Below are 15,399 nucleotides of genomic sequence, written 5' to 3' on the forward strand. Positions count from 1 at the left end.
TAACTTGTAAAAGATTGCAATTTTAGGTTTCTGATTAATTATTTATTTTTCATGAGCTGCCTGCACTTAGAATTTGATCTATCAATTATCTGAGAATGTGTTTGCATTATTTATTTCAATTAAATTTACTTAAAAGGAACAGAAAACACCATGTTATGCTCACTTTAAAAAAAAAAATGTTGTCACGTTTTCGGCATTAGAGGTGTGTCAAGATAAACTGAGATAACATGCTGGATCAGAACTGGTCTGGCCAAGCCTCCTTTCATCCCAGAAGCTTGAGGAAAAGATTTTAGGGAGGAGGAAGCAGCCTGCAGTAAGTTTCTCCCTTCACAGCCTGAAAACACATCCATATAGTTGCAGCTTCAGTAATCCCTCTTTCAGTCCAGGATAATTAACTAAGTCTAGTGGTAACACTGGTAGAATCTTTCACAGATAATGATGAAAAAAAATGTTTTTAAACTGAAGATGTTGTCAGTTTGTGCTTTTAATACTTTCTACTAGTAAATTTAGAAGGATATAATGTATTCTGGACAGGGATGAACATAGAACTTCCTTATGTTGGTATAGTTTGTACCTGTAAAATATTTATTTTAGTTAATATTTATTTTATATTTATTACAATAAATTTATCAGTGTAATAGTGTGGCAACAATATGATTTAGAACATTTTCTATATTTCAAGAGAAAAATCACATAGTTAAAACAATTGAAGCAAGATAAAATATATGCACAGATGAGATCAAAAATTTTTCTAATGAGGAATGACCAATACCAAATTTTGAGGATGCCATGATGCAATTATACTATATAAGAAAATTATGGACTGATATGAGATAAATGTATAGAATTTCCAAGCCACTGGAAATATCCCAATGCGCTTATTTCATTCTTCTCTCCAGCACTATATTATTATTTTAGAAAGCAGTTTATGTTACAACTTAAAGCTTAGAAGTCACATTCAATTTTATTCAGGATGTGGGAGAACAAAGTATAATTCCATCCTTTATGGATGAGACTCAGGCGGAGGTGAATAGGCTCCCCCCTAACTTTATCATTTCCTGTTCTCTAATTTAGATAATTCTCTCAATATGTTGGTTGTTGACCATAAAAAGAGTAGTCTGCAGTGGGAATGCAAAATGAGGGTAAATACACTGTTTGCCTCTCTCTGAATGTGGGTTAAGAGCCACCAGGGTTGGTCAGAAAAGGTGCTTCAGAAGAAGGGAGCACAGTTCTGCAGACATATAGATGCATTGTAGCCCAGGATACCTTTGTAGGTATCTATTGCACACTGGGCATTGCAGCACGTGATGAGATTTCGTAGTATGGCAGGAGGGAAAAATGCACTAGAAATACTTAGTACAGCTGGAAGAAAGACAGTGTCATGCCACCCTTCAAGAAGGGCAAGAAGGCAACTGCAGGCCAGTCAGCCTCACATCCATCCCTGGAAAGGTGATGGAACAGCTCATCCTGGAGGTCATCTCCAAGCATGTGGAGGGTAAGAAGGTGATCAAGAGTAGTCAGCATAGATTCATCAAGGGGAAATTGTGTTTAACCAATCTGATAGCCTTCTGTGATGAGATGACTAGCTGGGTAGATGAGGGGAGAGCAGTGGATGTGATCTACCTTGACTTCAGCAAGGCTTTTGACACTGTCTCTCCCATAAAATCCTCATCTATAACATCCAAGGCATTGGACAGTGTCTCCCATAACATCCTCATAGGCAAGCTCAGGAAGTCTGGCCTAGATGAGTGGACAATGAGGTGGATTGGTAATTGGCTGGATGGCAGAGATCAGAGGGTTGTGCTTAGTGGTGCAGTCTAGTTGGAGGCTGCTAGCAAGCAGTGTTCCCCAGGGGTCAGCACTGGGTCCAGTGCTGTTCATTAGTGACCTGGATGATGGAACAGAGTGCACCCTCAGCAAGTTTGTTGATGACACAAAGCTCAGAGGAGTGGCTGATACCCCAGAGGGCTGTGCTGCCATTCAGAGGGACCTCAACAGGCTGGAGGGTTGGGCTGAGAGTAACCTAATGAAGCTCAGCAATGGCAAGTGCAGGGTCCTGCACCTAAGGAGGAATAACCCCAAGCACCACTACAGGCTGGGGGCTGATCTGCTGGAGAGCAGCTCTGCAGAGAGAGACCTGGGAGTCCTGGCAGCAGGCTGACCATCAGTCAGCAATGTGCCCTTGTGGCCAAGAAGGCCAGCGGTCTCATGGGGTTCTTTTGGAAGAGTTGCCAGCAGGTCAAGGGAGGTGGTCTTCCCCCTCTACGCAGCCCTGGCAAGGCCACACCTGGAGTGTTGTGTCCAGTTCTGGGCTCCCCAATACAAGAGGGACATGAAGCGACTGGGGCAAGTCCAGAGGAGGGCAATGAAGATGATTAGAGGACTGGAGCACCTGTCATAAGAGGACAGGCTGAGAGAGCTGGGCCTGTTAACCTAGAAAAGAGAAAACTGAGGGGAGACCTTATTAATGTGTATAAATACCTGAGGAAGGGTGTCAAGAGCATGGAGCCAATCTCTTCAATTGTGCCCAGCGACAGGTCGAAAGGCAACGGGCACAAACTGAAGCACACGAGGTTCCGGCTGAATATGAGAGAGCACCAGAGCACTGGAACAGGCTGCCCAGAGAGGTTGTGGAGTTTCCTTCTCCAGAGATATCCAAAATCCACCTGGATGCCATCTTGCACAAGGTGCTCTAGATGATCCTGCTTGGCAGGGGGGTTGGACTAGGCGATCTTTAGAGTTGCTTTCCAACCTCAGCCATTCTGTGAGGGGAAATGTTGCTTCCACAGAGTAAGCCTTGGGTGTTCTGCATCAGAAACAGAAAGCATGTACCTGCAATTCTATCTGTAAAATTTCCAAGTTTGTCAGCTTTTGGACATCCTTGCCCCCATAACACCATGGCAAGTCCCTCCAGATTGAAGCAGGGAGGGCAGCTTTGAATAGATGTTGATAAGGACCACAGGGGCGTGATTCAGTTCATCTGCTGAGCTGTCCTTCTGCATCTTGCAGCTGATTGCATGATGATACAGGCAGCAGGGTGGCAATTTGTTGAAGACAAATCTTCTAAGCCTTTTAAGAAATGCAAAGAAACACGTTTCAAAAAGCCACCAATTAAAAGAAAAGAAGTCCGATTACTTGGGGTCTAAGGGAAAGTTATGGCTTGAGATTGCTTATTTTACATCTATGTTAAATTCTGGTTTCATTAAGGCACAAAGTGCCTGCAGCTCATAGCACTGTGTGGCTGAGCATAGTCAAATAGTTTGGAAAATAAGTTTAGCAGATTTCTTAACAATCTAATAGAAAAAAAAAAAAAAAGGAATCATACAGAGCCTAAATTCTAATAGAGATTGCCTCTATACTGTAACTCTTTCTTCTCTATGAAGAGCAACATCTGGCAGATTCACCTGTATCCATGACTCCTATACCAGCTATGATGTAGGAAAATCTTACTTCTTATTTAAAACTTTGGTAGGTAATTTTCTATTTTTCCATCTCTTCTTCACCTAGACAGCATATCTGATGTTTAGTAAAGATCTTGGAAGTAGTGTCTTTTGTTTATAAGATTCTGTCAAACAGAAGCAATGGAGTATTTCTACAAATAAAATATTTTCCATTCTATCTTTTCACTTTTTTATTTTATTTTATTCTTTTGATTTGCCACTTATTTTGACAATTCATTTGGAACCTCACCGTTCTGCTCTTTGAACAATTTTCCATTCCTCCTGCAAAGCAGAGAGCACCCCTCTTCTCATTTTTGGCTCAAAGCATACAAGACCGTATGAAAAGTACAACTGCTTTTTAATGAAAAATATGCAAGATTACTTGAGCCTTACTGTACTCCTTGTTGATAAAGGTAATTGAAATAAATTAACAAAAAAAAAAAAAAAAATTGATCATAGAATCATAGACTCATAGAATGGTTTGAGTTGGAAGAGACCTTAAAAATCACCCAGTTCCAACCCCCCTGCCATGGGCAAGGACACTGTCCACTAGACCAGGCTGCTCAAAGCTCCATCCAACGTGGCCTTGAACACCTCCAGGGATGGGGCATCCACAGCTTCTCTGGGCAGCCTGTTCCAGTGCCTCACCACTCCCTTAGTAAAGAATTTCTTCCTGATACCTAAACTAAATCTACCCTCTTTTAAAGACATTACTCCTTGTCCTATCACTAAAATCCCTGACAATGAGTCCTTCCTCATCTTTCCTGTAGGCCCCCTTTAGGTACTAGAAGGCTGCTATAAGGTCTCCCTGCAGCCTTCTCTTCTCCAGGCTGATCAACACCAACTCCCTCATCTTGTCTCATAGGAGAGGTGCTCCAGCCCTCTGATCATCTTCATGGCCCTCCTCTTCACTCATTTAATACATTCATGTCCTTCTTGTTCTGGGGTTCACAAAGTAGAACGCAGGACTCTAGGTGTGGTCTCACAACAGCAGAGTAGAGGGGCAGAATCCACTCACCCTGCTAGCCACTCTGTTTTTGATGCAGCCCAGGATCCGGTTGGCTTTCTGGGCTGAAAGCACACGTTGCCAGCTCATGATGAACTTCTCACCCACCAACAACCCCAGGTCCTTCTCCTCAGGGCTGCTTTCAAGAATACTTTGATTGGCGTTTAGTTTTGGTGAACTGGAAACTGCTTAAGAATTTAGGATTTTGCCTTGGTCATAGTTATATTAAAATGAAAAAAATGTGAATGAGTATGAATAAAATGCAAAAGTAATACATAAAACACATCACCCAAGTCTGCTCACACTTTGCAGCAAGCATAGTAGGTGTCTCCAGACTTCATACATCATTCACATTTATCAATATCATAACAGGACAGCTTTATTTTTGACCTGGAACAGTTGTTTCTGGGAATTTCATGCCTCTCAGAATGTTTATCTGGCTGCCTATCACCATGGCTTCAAAGCTATTTCCACATAAAATCAGTAGCAGAAGCTAAGTATATATCTCTACTTTGGGCAACAGTTTTTGTTAGATGATTAATTCTTTTATTCTTTGATTTGTTTTATTAAGAAAAGTGACATCTATAAGGAGACAAGTGTTGAAGTTTCAAATGTGTTGTGAAAAACTTTTCCCAGGCATAAAATAAGTGGGAAAATCAAACATTTGGGATGTTTAGAGGACCCTACAAAACTTAGTCCAAATTATTGTGTTTTGTTAAAGTATAACATGCTATCTATTTTTTAAACTTTTTTGTCATTTTGTTTTGTTTTTATCATAGCTATAACTGCTTATTCTATAGAGTAGTTCAAAACATCTATAAAAAGATTGCTATTTTTAGGTTTTAGGTTATGGTCAGTAAACCACAGTTCCAGCTGATTTGTAATATTGGCTTTCTGTTTGTTGTTTTGTTTTGTTTTTCAAACAGGTGTGTTTTACGAAGTTGTTCAGAGCTTCCCTCGAGTGGAGGAAAATGTGCAAGTTGATGCACATGTAAGCAGCCACAGGTGGAGAAGGCACTCGGAGTCTCTCAAATCAGTCGACACTAACAGAGCCAGCATGGGGCAGGATTCCTCTGAGCCAGGGGGTTTCACAGATCTACTTCTTGAAGAAGGACATGACAACACCACCCAGATTGAGGTAGATTTTCGTTCCATCTACTTTTCATTCAATTTGTTATCTTTGAATGGGGGAATAAGTCAAAAAAAGAAGATGGGCGCTTCAGTGTTCTCAAACATTGGCAGGAGAAAAGAGTCTCATGGTTGTTGTATTTGTGACCCTGTTAGCACGTGGAAACCAGCTCTTTCTTCTGCCCTAAGGCTGGACTATGTCCCTTCTGACTTTTGAAGAGTCTCTTGAGGAAGTCTCTCTCTTTGAAAAACAGTCTTGGGAAGTCTAGTGGTTCTTGTTGGTTAACTGAAAAAAAAAGTAGTAGTATTCAAAAAAAAAAAAACTTGAAAATTTCTTAAAAGTTTGGGTAAACACCTCCATCTGTGAGATTTTGCGTTGTCTTTATGCAGGCTGATAACCAGAAATGGAGGGGGAAAGACCCTACAGAAACTGGAAATATTCTGTGTTGGATATTGAAAGTATTTTCCTATACAGTTAGTTTATCTTCCAGAAAAGATGAAATTAATGGATGAAATTAATCTAAATTAAATTTTGAGTCCTTGTCCCTCTGCTTTAGGATTTCATTTAACCTCTGATTGCTTGTTTAAAAACTTTAACTTCCAGATTGTCCTTCTTCCATATACCATGTAAATCCAAATGAGATCCAACCGTCTCTTTAAAGCTGCTCTCAGTAGTGTAGAGACAGCAGAAGTTGCCCATGAATAACTTCAGACCCTACATTGGGACTGACTGGTGCAAAATATCACTAGCTACAATGATTTGTGGGAATACTGCTCTTTTTATTTTAGTATTTTTATAAAATTGCAGTGGTTGAATTGATTTTGTCTTTATATAAAAATAACAAGTGCTTATGTATATAATTTTTAAATTATAGCTGATTTTTTTTAAAAAAAAGTGTTAGATTTGGAGGTTTCTTATTAATAAAATCTACATCATGTTTTTCAACAAAATACAGTTTGGAATAGTTATACTTAATATTTCAGTCTTTATATTTTTTCTTGCAAAGCATAAGTGCTGTTTATTTTTTCATTTCTGAGGAGTTTATTCTCAGACAAACAGAATAGCTTTTAGTTTTGTGTTATTATCTTACTCAATAACAGATGCAAAGCAATAAAAAAACTGTCCATAGAGACAATAGAGACATTAATGAGTCAAAAATAATAATGCCTTTCTGAAAACTGTGAATATGTGTTTTGTGGCGTGTTGTTTGTTGGTTTTTTGTTTGTTTGTTTGTTTTAAGCTTCTCAGTTCATACAGTACTATTTTTTTCCCTTGCATAAACATGGAAGTCACTAGTTGGTATATGATACTTTTGAATTGCATGTTGATTTTATGATTTGCTTTTTGCCCCCTGCAATCCTCATCTGGCCATACTTGTAGCAACTCTTTCTGGCACAACCGAGATCAATCCTGCTTTCAATTATTTTAGCAGGTAAAGTGGAAGATGTCTCAGGTACAAGAAAGTTTTTGTAGCTGATCTTTCCATGGCTCGTATGTAGATCCCTATGATTTGTCACTTGCTTCTCTGGTCTGTTGAGTTCCAAGCTCTTGAAAAGCTCGTACAAAATTAAATGGGTCAGAGCTGCCCCACTAGTATTCATATTTGGCAACATTCAGGAGAAGAATGTACGTACATTAAATGGTATTTTTTCCAGAGCTGTCTTTCCTGACAGATTAATGACACTACAGTGTCTTAACCTCAAAAGTACATCACCCCTACTGAGTTTATTAAATTCAGGTTCTATGCTCTCTCACATCCTTTTCTTCTTCTAGTCTTCCCAGCATGATAGAATAACTGAATTGTGTTTTCACACATTATCAGATTATGTTGTAAATCCCTCCTACAATACACAGGCACTTTACAAATAAATAAATAAAATAAAATAAAATGGGCTTTATAGAGGAAGTAAAGTGTACAACAGAAATTCACAGTGGAAGAATCCTTATGTTGCAGTCTTCTGCAGCTTAGGAGCTTATCGGTAGTGCTGGAGAGCATATTGATTTTTGTAACATTTCTTCTTTATGTGTTTCAGTTCTTGTTCAAGTAAATCCAGTGAATGAGTAATGCCTGCCACTCATATTTAATGACACTACAGTATTACAGCATTCCTTAATCACAGATACTGTTTCTCTGAATTATTCTCTAGATTTACCATGCATATGTGGAAGACTCTTCTTTCACTGAAAGCCTAATGTTGATGAACATATCTTTAATTTTCATTTGATATTGTTATATTCTTCCTTATACTGATGAGTTTACTTTCTATCCACATTAAAAAAAATAATAATAAAGGCAATTAATTTCTTTCTATTTAAAAATAACTCAAAATATTTTCTGTGTGATCGAATCTCTAGTTATAATGTGGAAAATGATAAAATCAATGTGTGTGGAGGACAGATCATTTCCATTGGCTTTTCTTTATGTTTTAAGGCAGTGAGGTTTTTTTATGTTTATCCCTTGGAAAAATTGGGATTATTTTTTTTTTCTATAACTTCACAGTAGTACCAGGTTTCCCATCAGCTGTAATCCATAGAGTATTTTAAGATCAACTTCATTGGAACATGAAGTTCAGGCCTTCAAAAGCAGCCTCAAGAAAGTGCATGGTAAATCACATCTTTGCAGTACCCAGGTTGATCAGCCTCTGTGTGTGCAAGGATGATAAATGGGTAAATTCTCTTCAGAGATGTCTGGTCCAATGGCTAGAGCAGTATCACCACTAGAGACCTGGAGACATTCACTCTATTCACAGCTCCATTTTGCCTAATCCATTTGTTTGACACTGTGATTCAAGAAGGATCTTGTACAAAATGATGCACATATTCAGCTTTCTTGAATAAAAATGTTCTCTTAAACCAGATTCTCTGGAAGTTGAACTATATTGAACATATTATCAAAAGCAGTGGCAATAGCTGTTTGATGTGCAGGAGTTTTGGAAATGGGCAAGGCCTTGGGAAGGAGGTGGTGAAACCTTCCCCAGGATCTGTTGTATTGCTGAAGGATAGGAATTGTGTGGGCCACAGATGGAGCATGGTGGCAGCACAAACCCCCGAAACTGACAATGATAAGAGAAAGGCAAAGGGCAGGAAGAACAAGTTTCTACTGCAAAGTAGATTTTCTATGCGTGGCATGAGTGGTCTTTCTGGTGAACTGACAGCAAGCTGAAGTTTATAGAGTAGTATTAACGTGTAATAAATGCCTATCATAAACACATTATAGAAGAGTATGACGATATGAAAATATTCTTTTTTCCTCTAAGTTTAGTAGGGTTGTCATGATGTGCCAGTCAAATACAAATAAATTTTAAATATAAAAGTTCACAAGAATGGAGGTTGGTCCTATTTGCTTTCTTTGCAATTTGTACTTTAGATCCTAAGGAGAATGTGTAAGTCTTTGGGTCCAAAGTCAGTAAATGTTTTACTAGGATTGTATTTCTTTTACCTAATATAGCTAGAATGAATGAATGAGCTATTAATAGATGTGAAAAGGGTGGGATTCCATCTCGTACAGATGGGCAAAAATGTTACAGCCCTAGAGAAATCCCCAAAGTGGGGGGAAATATATTGTCAGCAGTCCAAATTTACTGCAGAGGTCAACTCTGAAAAGACAGAATTTTGCCGACACAGACCAAACTGGCTTCTTGGCCCTGTGGCTAATGAAAGCCTCACCCTTTGAAAATAGGAGCATCTATGGTTAAGGCATATCTAGGAGAAATATGAAGTGACAATGGAAAACAAAAAAAGAAAAGTGATTAGTATAATCTAACTTTTTACATTCTTTTTAGGTTTTTCTCTGTAGACTGGCTTCCTATTTTGTAATTAAGGATTTAACCTTTTGTTTTCCTAGGGAGACTTTTTTATTGTAAATGATGGTTTATAAAAAGTTAGTTCATAGTGCTTAAGGAAAACTCAAAAGAATTTGATAAAATGGAATTTTTCCTCCCAAAGATCCTAAAACCAAACAACAGATCTTCTATTTGAAATAACTTGGAGACTCTCAGAAGTTTACCAACTAAGGCAAGGAGATTCTGGAGATTGGAAGCACCACACATCCTCTATCTTCTAACTAACCAGTGCTCAGGACTGGGCAGCTCAGAAGTCCTGCAGGTACTAGACTGAGAGCGGAAATGTGCACAGCACAATGGTTATGGAGACATTAAAGACAGGGATTATTGTGAGGCAAATTTGAGTTATCAGGTGGGACGTTCAGAAATTATGTCATTTATATCAACAATTCTTTCAAAAGAGATTATTTCTTAAATTTCCGGGATTTCATAACCTTATGTACAATTTTAGCTTCACAGCACATTCGCCACTCATAACTTACTACTTTCTATCTCTCCTTCAGTCATTTTTGGGGATTCTTCTTTCTGGTCTTGGGAGTGTAAGTTTGTTTTGTTGTTGTTGTTGTTTAGTTTGTGTTTAAAAAAAAAAAAAACACAATTCACAATTTATTTTGCTGTTTTGTTAAGTAAACTACCTCTTTTGTTTATTGTGCTCAGGAAATTCAGAAGTGCCCTTTTATTTATCTTAAATAGAGCCTGGGAAATGTAATGCATAGAGTAGAATTTGTTACTGTAATCACTGTATGTCCTTGAAAAAGTAATGAGCATGAAAACAGATCTCAATGACTATGTCTAGTTTGACATCTTCTTACGAACAAGGAGATAACTAGGACAAATATACTTCACATATTCTAATAAAAGAAAAGTATACTTTATAATAACTCTGATATTAAGTAATTAACTCTACACGTATTAACACTGTTAAAATAAACTTAGATTAATGGTTGTGGTTTTATGTTTGTGTTGACCCCCAAAGCACACTAGCCATAAAGGTAATGAAGGCAGGTAGCGGAGTTCTTGCTGCCTGTTGCTCTTTTGCATTTACTGGAAAAGGATCTGATCGCTGAAGTGCATCTAGGATGGATGTCAGGTTCCCAGTACCAAGGTGTCTGCAAATGCTTTATTGTTTTGCCATAGTGTTCACTAATGTAGGCATGGTCAAAGGGCACTGGAAAAAAAAAAAGGCATAATAATACATTAATATATAATTGTGATCACACATGTAGCTTGTTTTTTTTCAAAGTTTAAAATGTGTGTCTTTTTCTAAGTGATGTCCTGTAATTATGGCAGTGTAGAGCTCTGTACAGAGGATATTCTCCTTCTGTATTTATAATATTTGTCTCTTTATTCCAGATCGTCCGCAAAGCAGCTCCGGCTGCAGACTTTATAAAAAAATTTCTAAGCAACTTGCTTCACTGTTCCATTTCCCTGATCCTTGTGATGGCTTAACCCCCAGTGAATTGTACAACACTGAGAAGTAACATACAGAGAATTTGAAATGGAACCAACTGTATTATGTAGCTTGCATTGGTGTTAGCAGAAAATTTACACTAATAGTAAGGTTTTATTGCTTTGCAGCATGAAAACAGTGAGGAAAAACATAATTTTTGATGTAAAGTTTTATAATAGAATGAATTATAGCATCTGTATGACAGAAAAAGATTCATTTCCAAGCAAGAAACAACACATTGGGCATAGTAAGTAAAATGAAGCTCAGCTGTGTCTCACTTTCCCCATGCCCACCCCATTCCTTAGCGTAGTACTAGTGATCATAGGAAATATATTTCAGTGCAAAAAATAATGTCTTTTTTGGTAGTGAAGTTACTTATTTATTCCTGTGGCTGTTGTTGATATCTCCTGCTCTGTGAATTTCTTTTAACTAAAATACAGTTGTTGCTAGCTGGGGACACTCTTCTTTTTCTCTCCTTTCTTTAGTTTCTCTGGATATTTTTTGAAATGTAAATTTTTAGCAATCGTGGTAGTATAGACCTGGAAATCATCTTCCCCCTGTCAGAACAACACTGGTGGATTTCCTACTGGTAGCAGTCTTCTACTGAATTTTGCATTTTCTCCCAGAGTTTCTGTCCAGAAAGAGTCTTCTCCCTTATCAGTCTTAGACACTCATGGCAGCAAAGTTGTCTGATTCTGACTGGCAAAAACAACAGAAGGGATTGAATTTGACAACCCTTGGGATTTGAGAGCAATTGCTCTCAGCTACGGAGAGTCGGTGTCAGCATGCCCACTGCTCTGTTCTTACTGCAAGTCTGAGCAAGGGGAAAAAAAAAAAAAACGGTTAAGATTAAATTCCATTCGGCTGGACGAATGATAAGGCATTCCTGGAATTACTGATCTAATGCACTGTATTTAAAGTAGAAAAATTTGTCCGTGCATAATTGTGTGAAGCCTTGAAATTAAAAAATATCAGTCACATAGTAAATTGTTAGTTTGGTTAAACCTGCCTCAGTTTCATTCTTTTTATGTATATTTTTCCATCATCATAATGATTTAATGTCAGTTATATCTGAAGGATTTAGAAATAAAGACCGGTGTGGCTAGATCTACAAAAATGCTGTCCCTCCAATACACTGTGAAGATTGTACTGGAGTTAAGAAAAAAATCCTCGTAATCTCATAAATTTAATGAGATTTCATGTTCTCTTTCTTCATCCCAATCTACAGGAGATACTTAAGTCTGGGGAGCCTGTTCCAGTGAGCAACAACCCTCTCAGTTAAGAACCTCTTCCCGATATCTGGCCTGAACCTCCCTTGTTGCAGCTTGAACCATTCCCATGGGTCCTATAGCTGGTGACTAAAGAGAATAGATTGGCACCAGCCCCTCCAGTCCCCCTCATGAGGAATCTGTAGATTGCAATGAGGTGTCCCCTCAGCCTCCTCTTTTCCAGTCTGAACAGGACAAGTGACCTCAGCTGCTCCTCATACGTCTTCCCCTCTAGGCCCTTCACCATCTTCGTAGCCCTACTCTGGACACTCCAACAGTTTCACGTCCTTTTTTTACTGTGGTGTCCAGAACTGCACACACTACTTGAGGTGATGCCTCAAATACTGTGGTGTATAATGGTTATTATATAACCTTATATCAGGTTCTACAGCATTTGAGACTTAGCTTGCCCCTTTTTCCAATTCCACTTGTTCAGTTGAGTTTTCCACCAGTGATGTCACACTTTCTAGCTAGCCAGCAGACCAATATGTCACTGTCTTGTTTGCTTTCAGTGGCAAAAGGCTAAACTAACCAAAAATGTCACTTTTTTTTTTTTTTTGTATTTATTAATTACTTGCTTACATCAAGGCAATCTTGGCACTTACACTTACTGGATCTTGCTACAGTCTTGCTGGACTGAATTCATTACCAACCCTGAAAGAAGTGTTGAAGAAATGAGCTTATCAACATTTTCATTATTCTCAATCTTAACTCAAGAGGTAATGATTCTACTACTAACTCAGATATAGCTGAAAAATAAAAAGATTAATACTGGAGAGAAGATTCATTCTCTATTTCTTTTAAACTTCCAAGGAGAGGAAAAAAAGGAGATAAATTGAAAGAAATTTCCCCACTCCCAAGTAAGGGAATTCACAGTTCTCCATGGTAATCCTGGGTTCATTTCCATATGCTTAGCTATATTGGCACATGAGGTATTTAATTTAACATGCTGATGATAATGAATTTTTACACTAAGAAAGGAGATGGGATTTGAAATTTAATGGAATCTGCCTTTGAACTTTCTTGATGATAGTATTTTACATTTCTACATCCTTCTTAATCTCCAAGTTCCTAAACCACATTACAACTACTCCAGAATCACTGAGCTCATGACTGAAAAGAGTTTTGAGAGGTGTCAACAAGAGAACTTTTTTTTTTTTCCTGAGTTAATTATTTCAGACATACATCTCAGTCCTTGCTTACAGAAGTTGGGTGAAAACATGTGCAGCTAGTGGAAGCTGAGTATTAGTGTAGCTGTGAACACTGGGACATCCCTCCAGTCACTTTCCTTCTGACCATCTTCACCTTGGAGTGCCTTCACGAGGGAGATGACAAATGTAAAAATAAATGAATAATTGGTGGGGGAGAGGGAGGGGTTGGGTAGGGGTTGGGGAGTTGGAGAGGGTTGTATCAATCCAGTCATGCAAAAAGCAGAGGGCAATGTTCATTTCAACCCCCACAAAACAAACAGCCCTGACATGTATATACAACACGTAGCAAATATAGCTACCTAAATATATATATATATATATATATTTCTCCATACCCAGTCTGGAGCAGGGCGTGAGGGCAAATACATTACTGAGTTGTTAGTGTAGGGGAATTTGGGTAGGTAAGTAAAAAGTTGTTACAGTAAGCCATGTAATTCCAGTTTGGATAACAGCAGTCCTTAGGGATAGATTTTCAAAGCTTTAGGAATCCTGCTGACATTGATGGATTACTCTTTACCACTCTGAAAGTCTTTCATGTTTTTGTTATACGAGAGAGTCAATTATCTGTTATCCCAAAACAGTATCCACTTGGCACGTACACGGAATGGTACATCATTTCAAATTTGGTCAGACACTTCCCTTGACTGTGTGTAAATTACAGTAATTGTAACATGAGAGCTTTCAGCATATATCAGGAAGGCAATGGCCTCCCTTCATTGTGTATGAATGAGTTAGATGGATTCCTTCTTTTAAATAAATAAATAAATAAATAAACCAAACCAAAGCTCAAAATTCATATGAAGCAGAGGATCGGTGTTAAAAAAGTTAAGTTTATAAACTGTGCATTTGTCCTTCAAAAAAAATTTAGATTTATGTTGTCAGCTGAAGAGACTCTCTTAATAGCTACTATATTTCATATACAGAAGTTTATAAGTAATGAAAATCACAGATTTCTATTTTTTTCTTCTGTAACATTGGGATGTATCCATGCGCATGTCTAGCTTTTCACAGTCCATCAGTAAGAAAAAAAGAAAAAAAGTATTCATTTATAGAACAAAACTGATAATGTAGATTTTGGAGTGTCTGTAGAGTCTGTAGCAAATGACAATGTGAATAATGGGGGTGAGAGAGGAAGAACAGTAAACTTTCACATGCATTCACTGTACCCTTTAGTGGTACAACATTTGAAAGAAGTAAAGAGATGTGTTAGGGTTACCAGAGTTTTGCTTCATCCATTTCTGTCAAGCTGCATGATTTTTCAAAAGTTCCTATGAAAATTTTTTCAATAATTGAAAACATTGCTCTTATAGTAACCCTTTGATAATGCAAGTAGGAAGGGGGAAAATATGCAGAAGGAAATCCTGTCTGTCTGATTTCCTAAAAGCAGAGCTGTAAAATGCCATGAGAGATAAAATGCTGTGATCTCACATAGGTATTCCCTTTTTACTTCAGTACAGACAGCAAAGCAAGTTGCTTTCTTGCATTCTTCTTACCTCAGGTAGAGTGTGGTGCATCTTTCTTGCTGTGTGAGAGGAAAAGTGAATTCCAGTGCCAGAACAGGCAGAATCTGTCCCCCAGGTGCTGCCACTAAGTTTAGCCGTTTGCAGGAGCAGGCTGTCAATGCCACTTCCACACATCAGCAGCCTAGCTGGTGCTTACTGCGGAGTGTAACTGAATGGTTTTTAACAAATTTGGTGAGGATGTTTGAAACATCTTCGCTTCATAATTATAAGCAAGTGCCTCAAAGTTCCTTACTTGTTTAGAAAATGAAAACCCAATTCTTAGGTATACAATGGATGACTATGCAGATGAATAGCATCTTAGCTTGTGAATTCTCACTCTATTGAAAATTTAATTCCTGTGCTATACATCTGGACTACAGTTATACTAATATAGTGATAAGACCTGACAAATAGGTTTATTTGTTTTTCAGTGGAAGCAGAAAGTTGGAGCTTATCATTTACTCATTAATAATGTATAAAATATTGTTTTCCTTTTGTTAATATTATGATCATGGCAGATGTCAGGCATATTACTACTTTACCTTGTAAAT

At 38.0% G+C, this 15,399-nt stretch overlaps 1 protein-coding gene across 2 annotated transcripts in view; it reads left to right on the plus strand.

Annotated features, from left to right (window-relative positions):
- The window catches only part of PLXDC2 (plexin domain containing 2), a 268,152-nt gene that overhangs the window by 124,100 nt on the left and 128,653 nt on the right, over positions 1 to 15,399 (plus strand). For both annotated transcript variants that reach the window (XM_083826049.1, XM_083826050.1), the window contains exon 2: positions 5,373 to 5,584. In XM_083826049.1, the coding sequence (XP_083682175.1) occupies positions 5,373 to 5,584 (212 nt within the window). The remainder of the gene's footprint in view (positions 1 to 5,372; positions 5,585 to 15,399) is intronic.

Source organism: Anser anser, assembly GCF_964211835.1.
Source record: "Anser anser genome assembly, chromosome: 2".
Classification (NCBI taxonomy): domain Eukaryota; kingdom Metazoa; phylum Chordata; class Aves; order Anseriformes; family Anatidae; genus Anser; species Anser anser.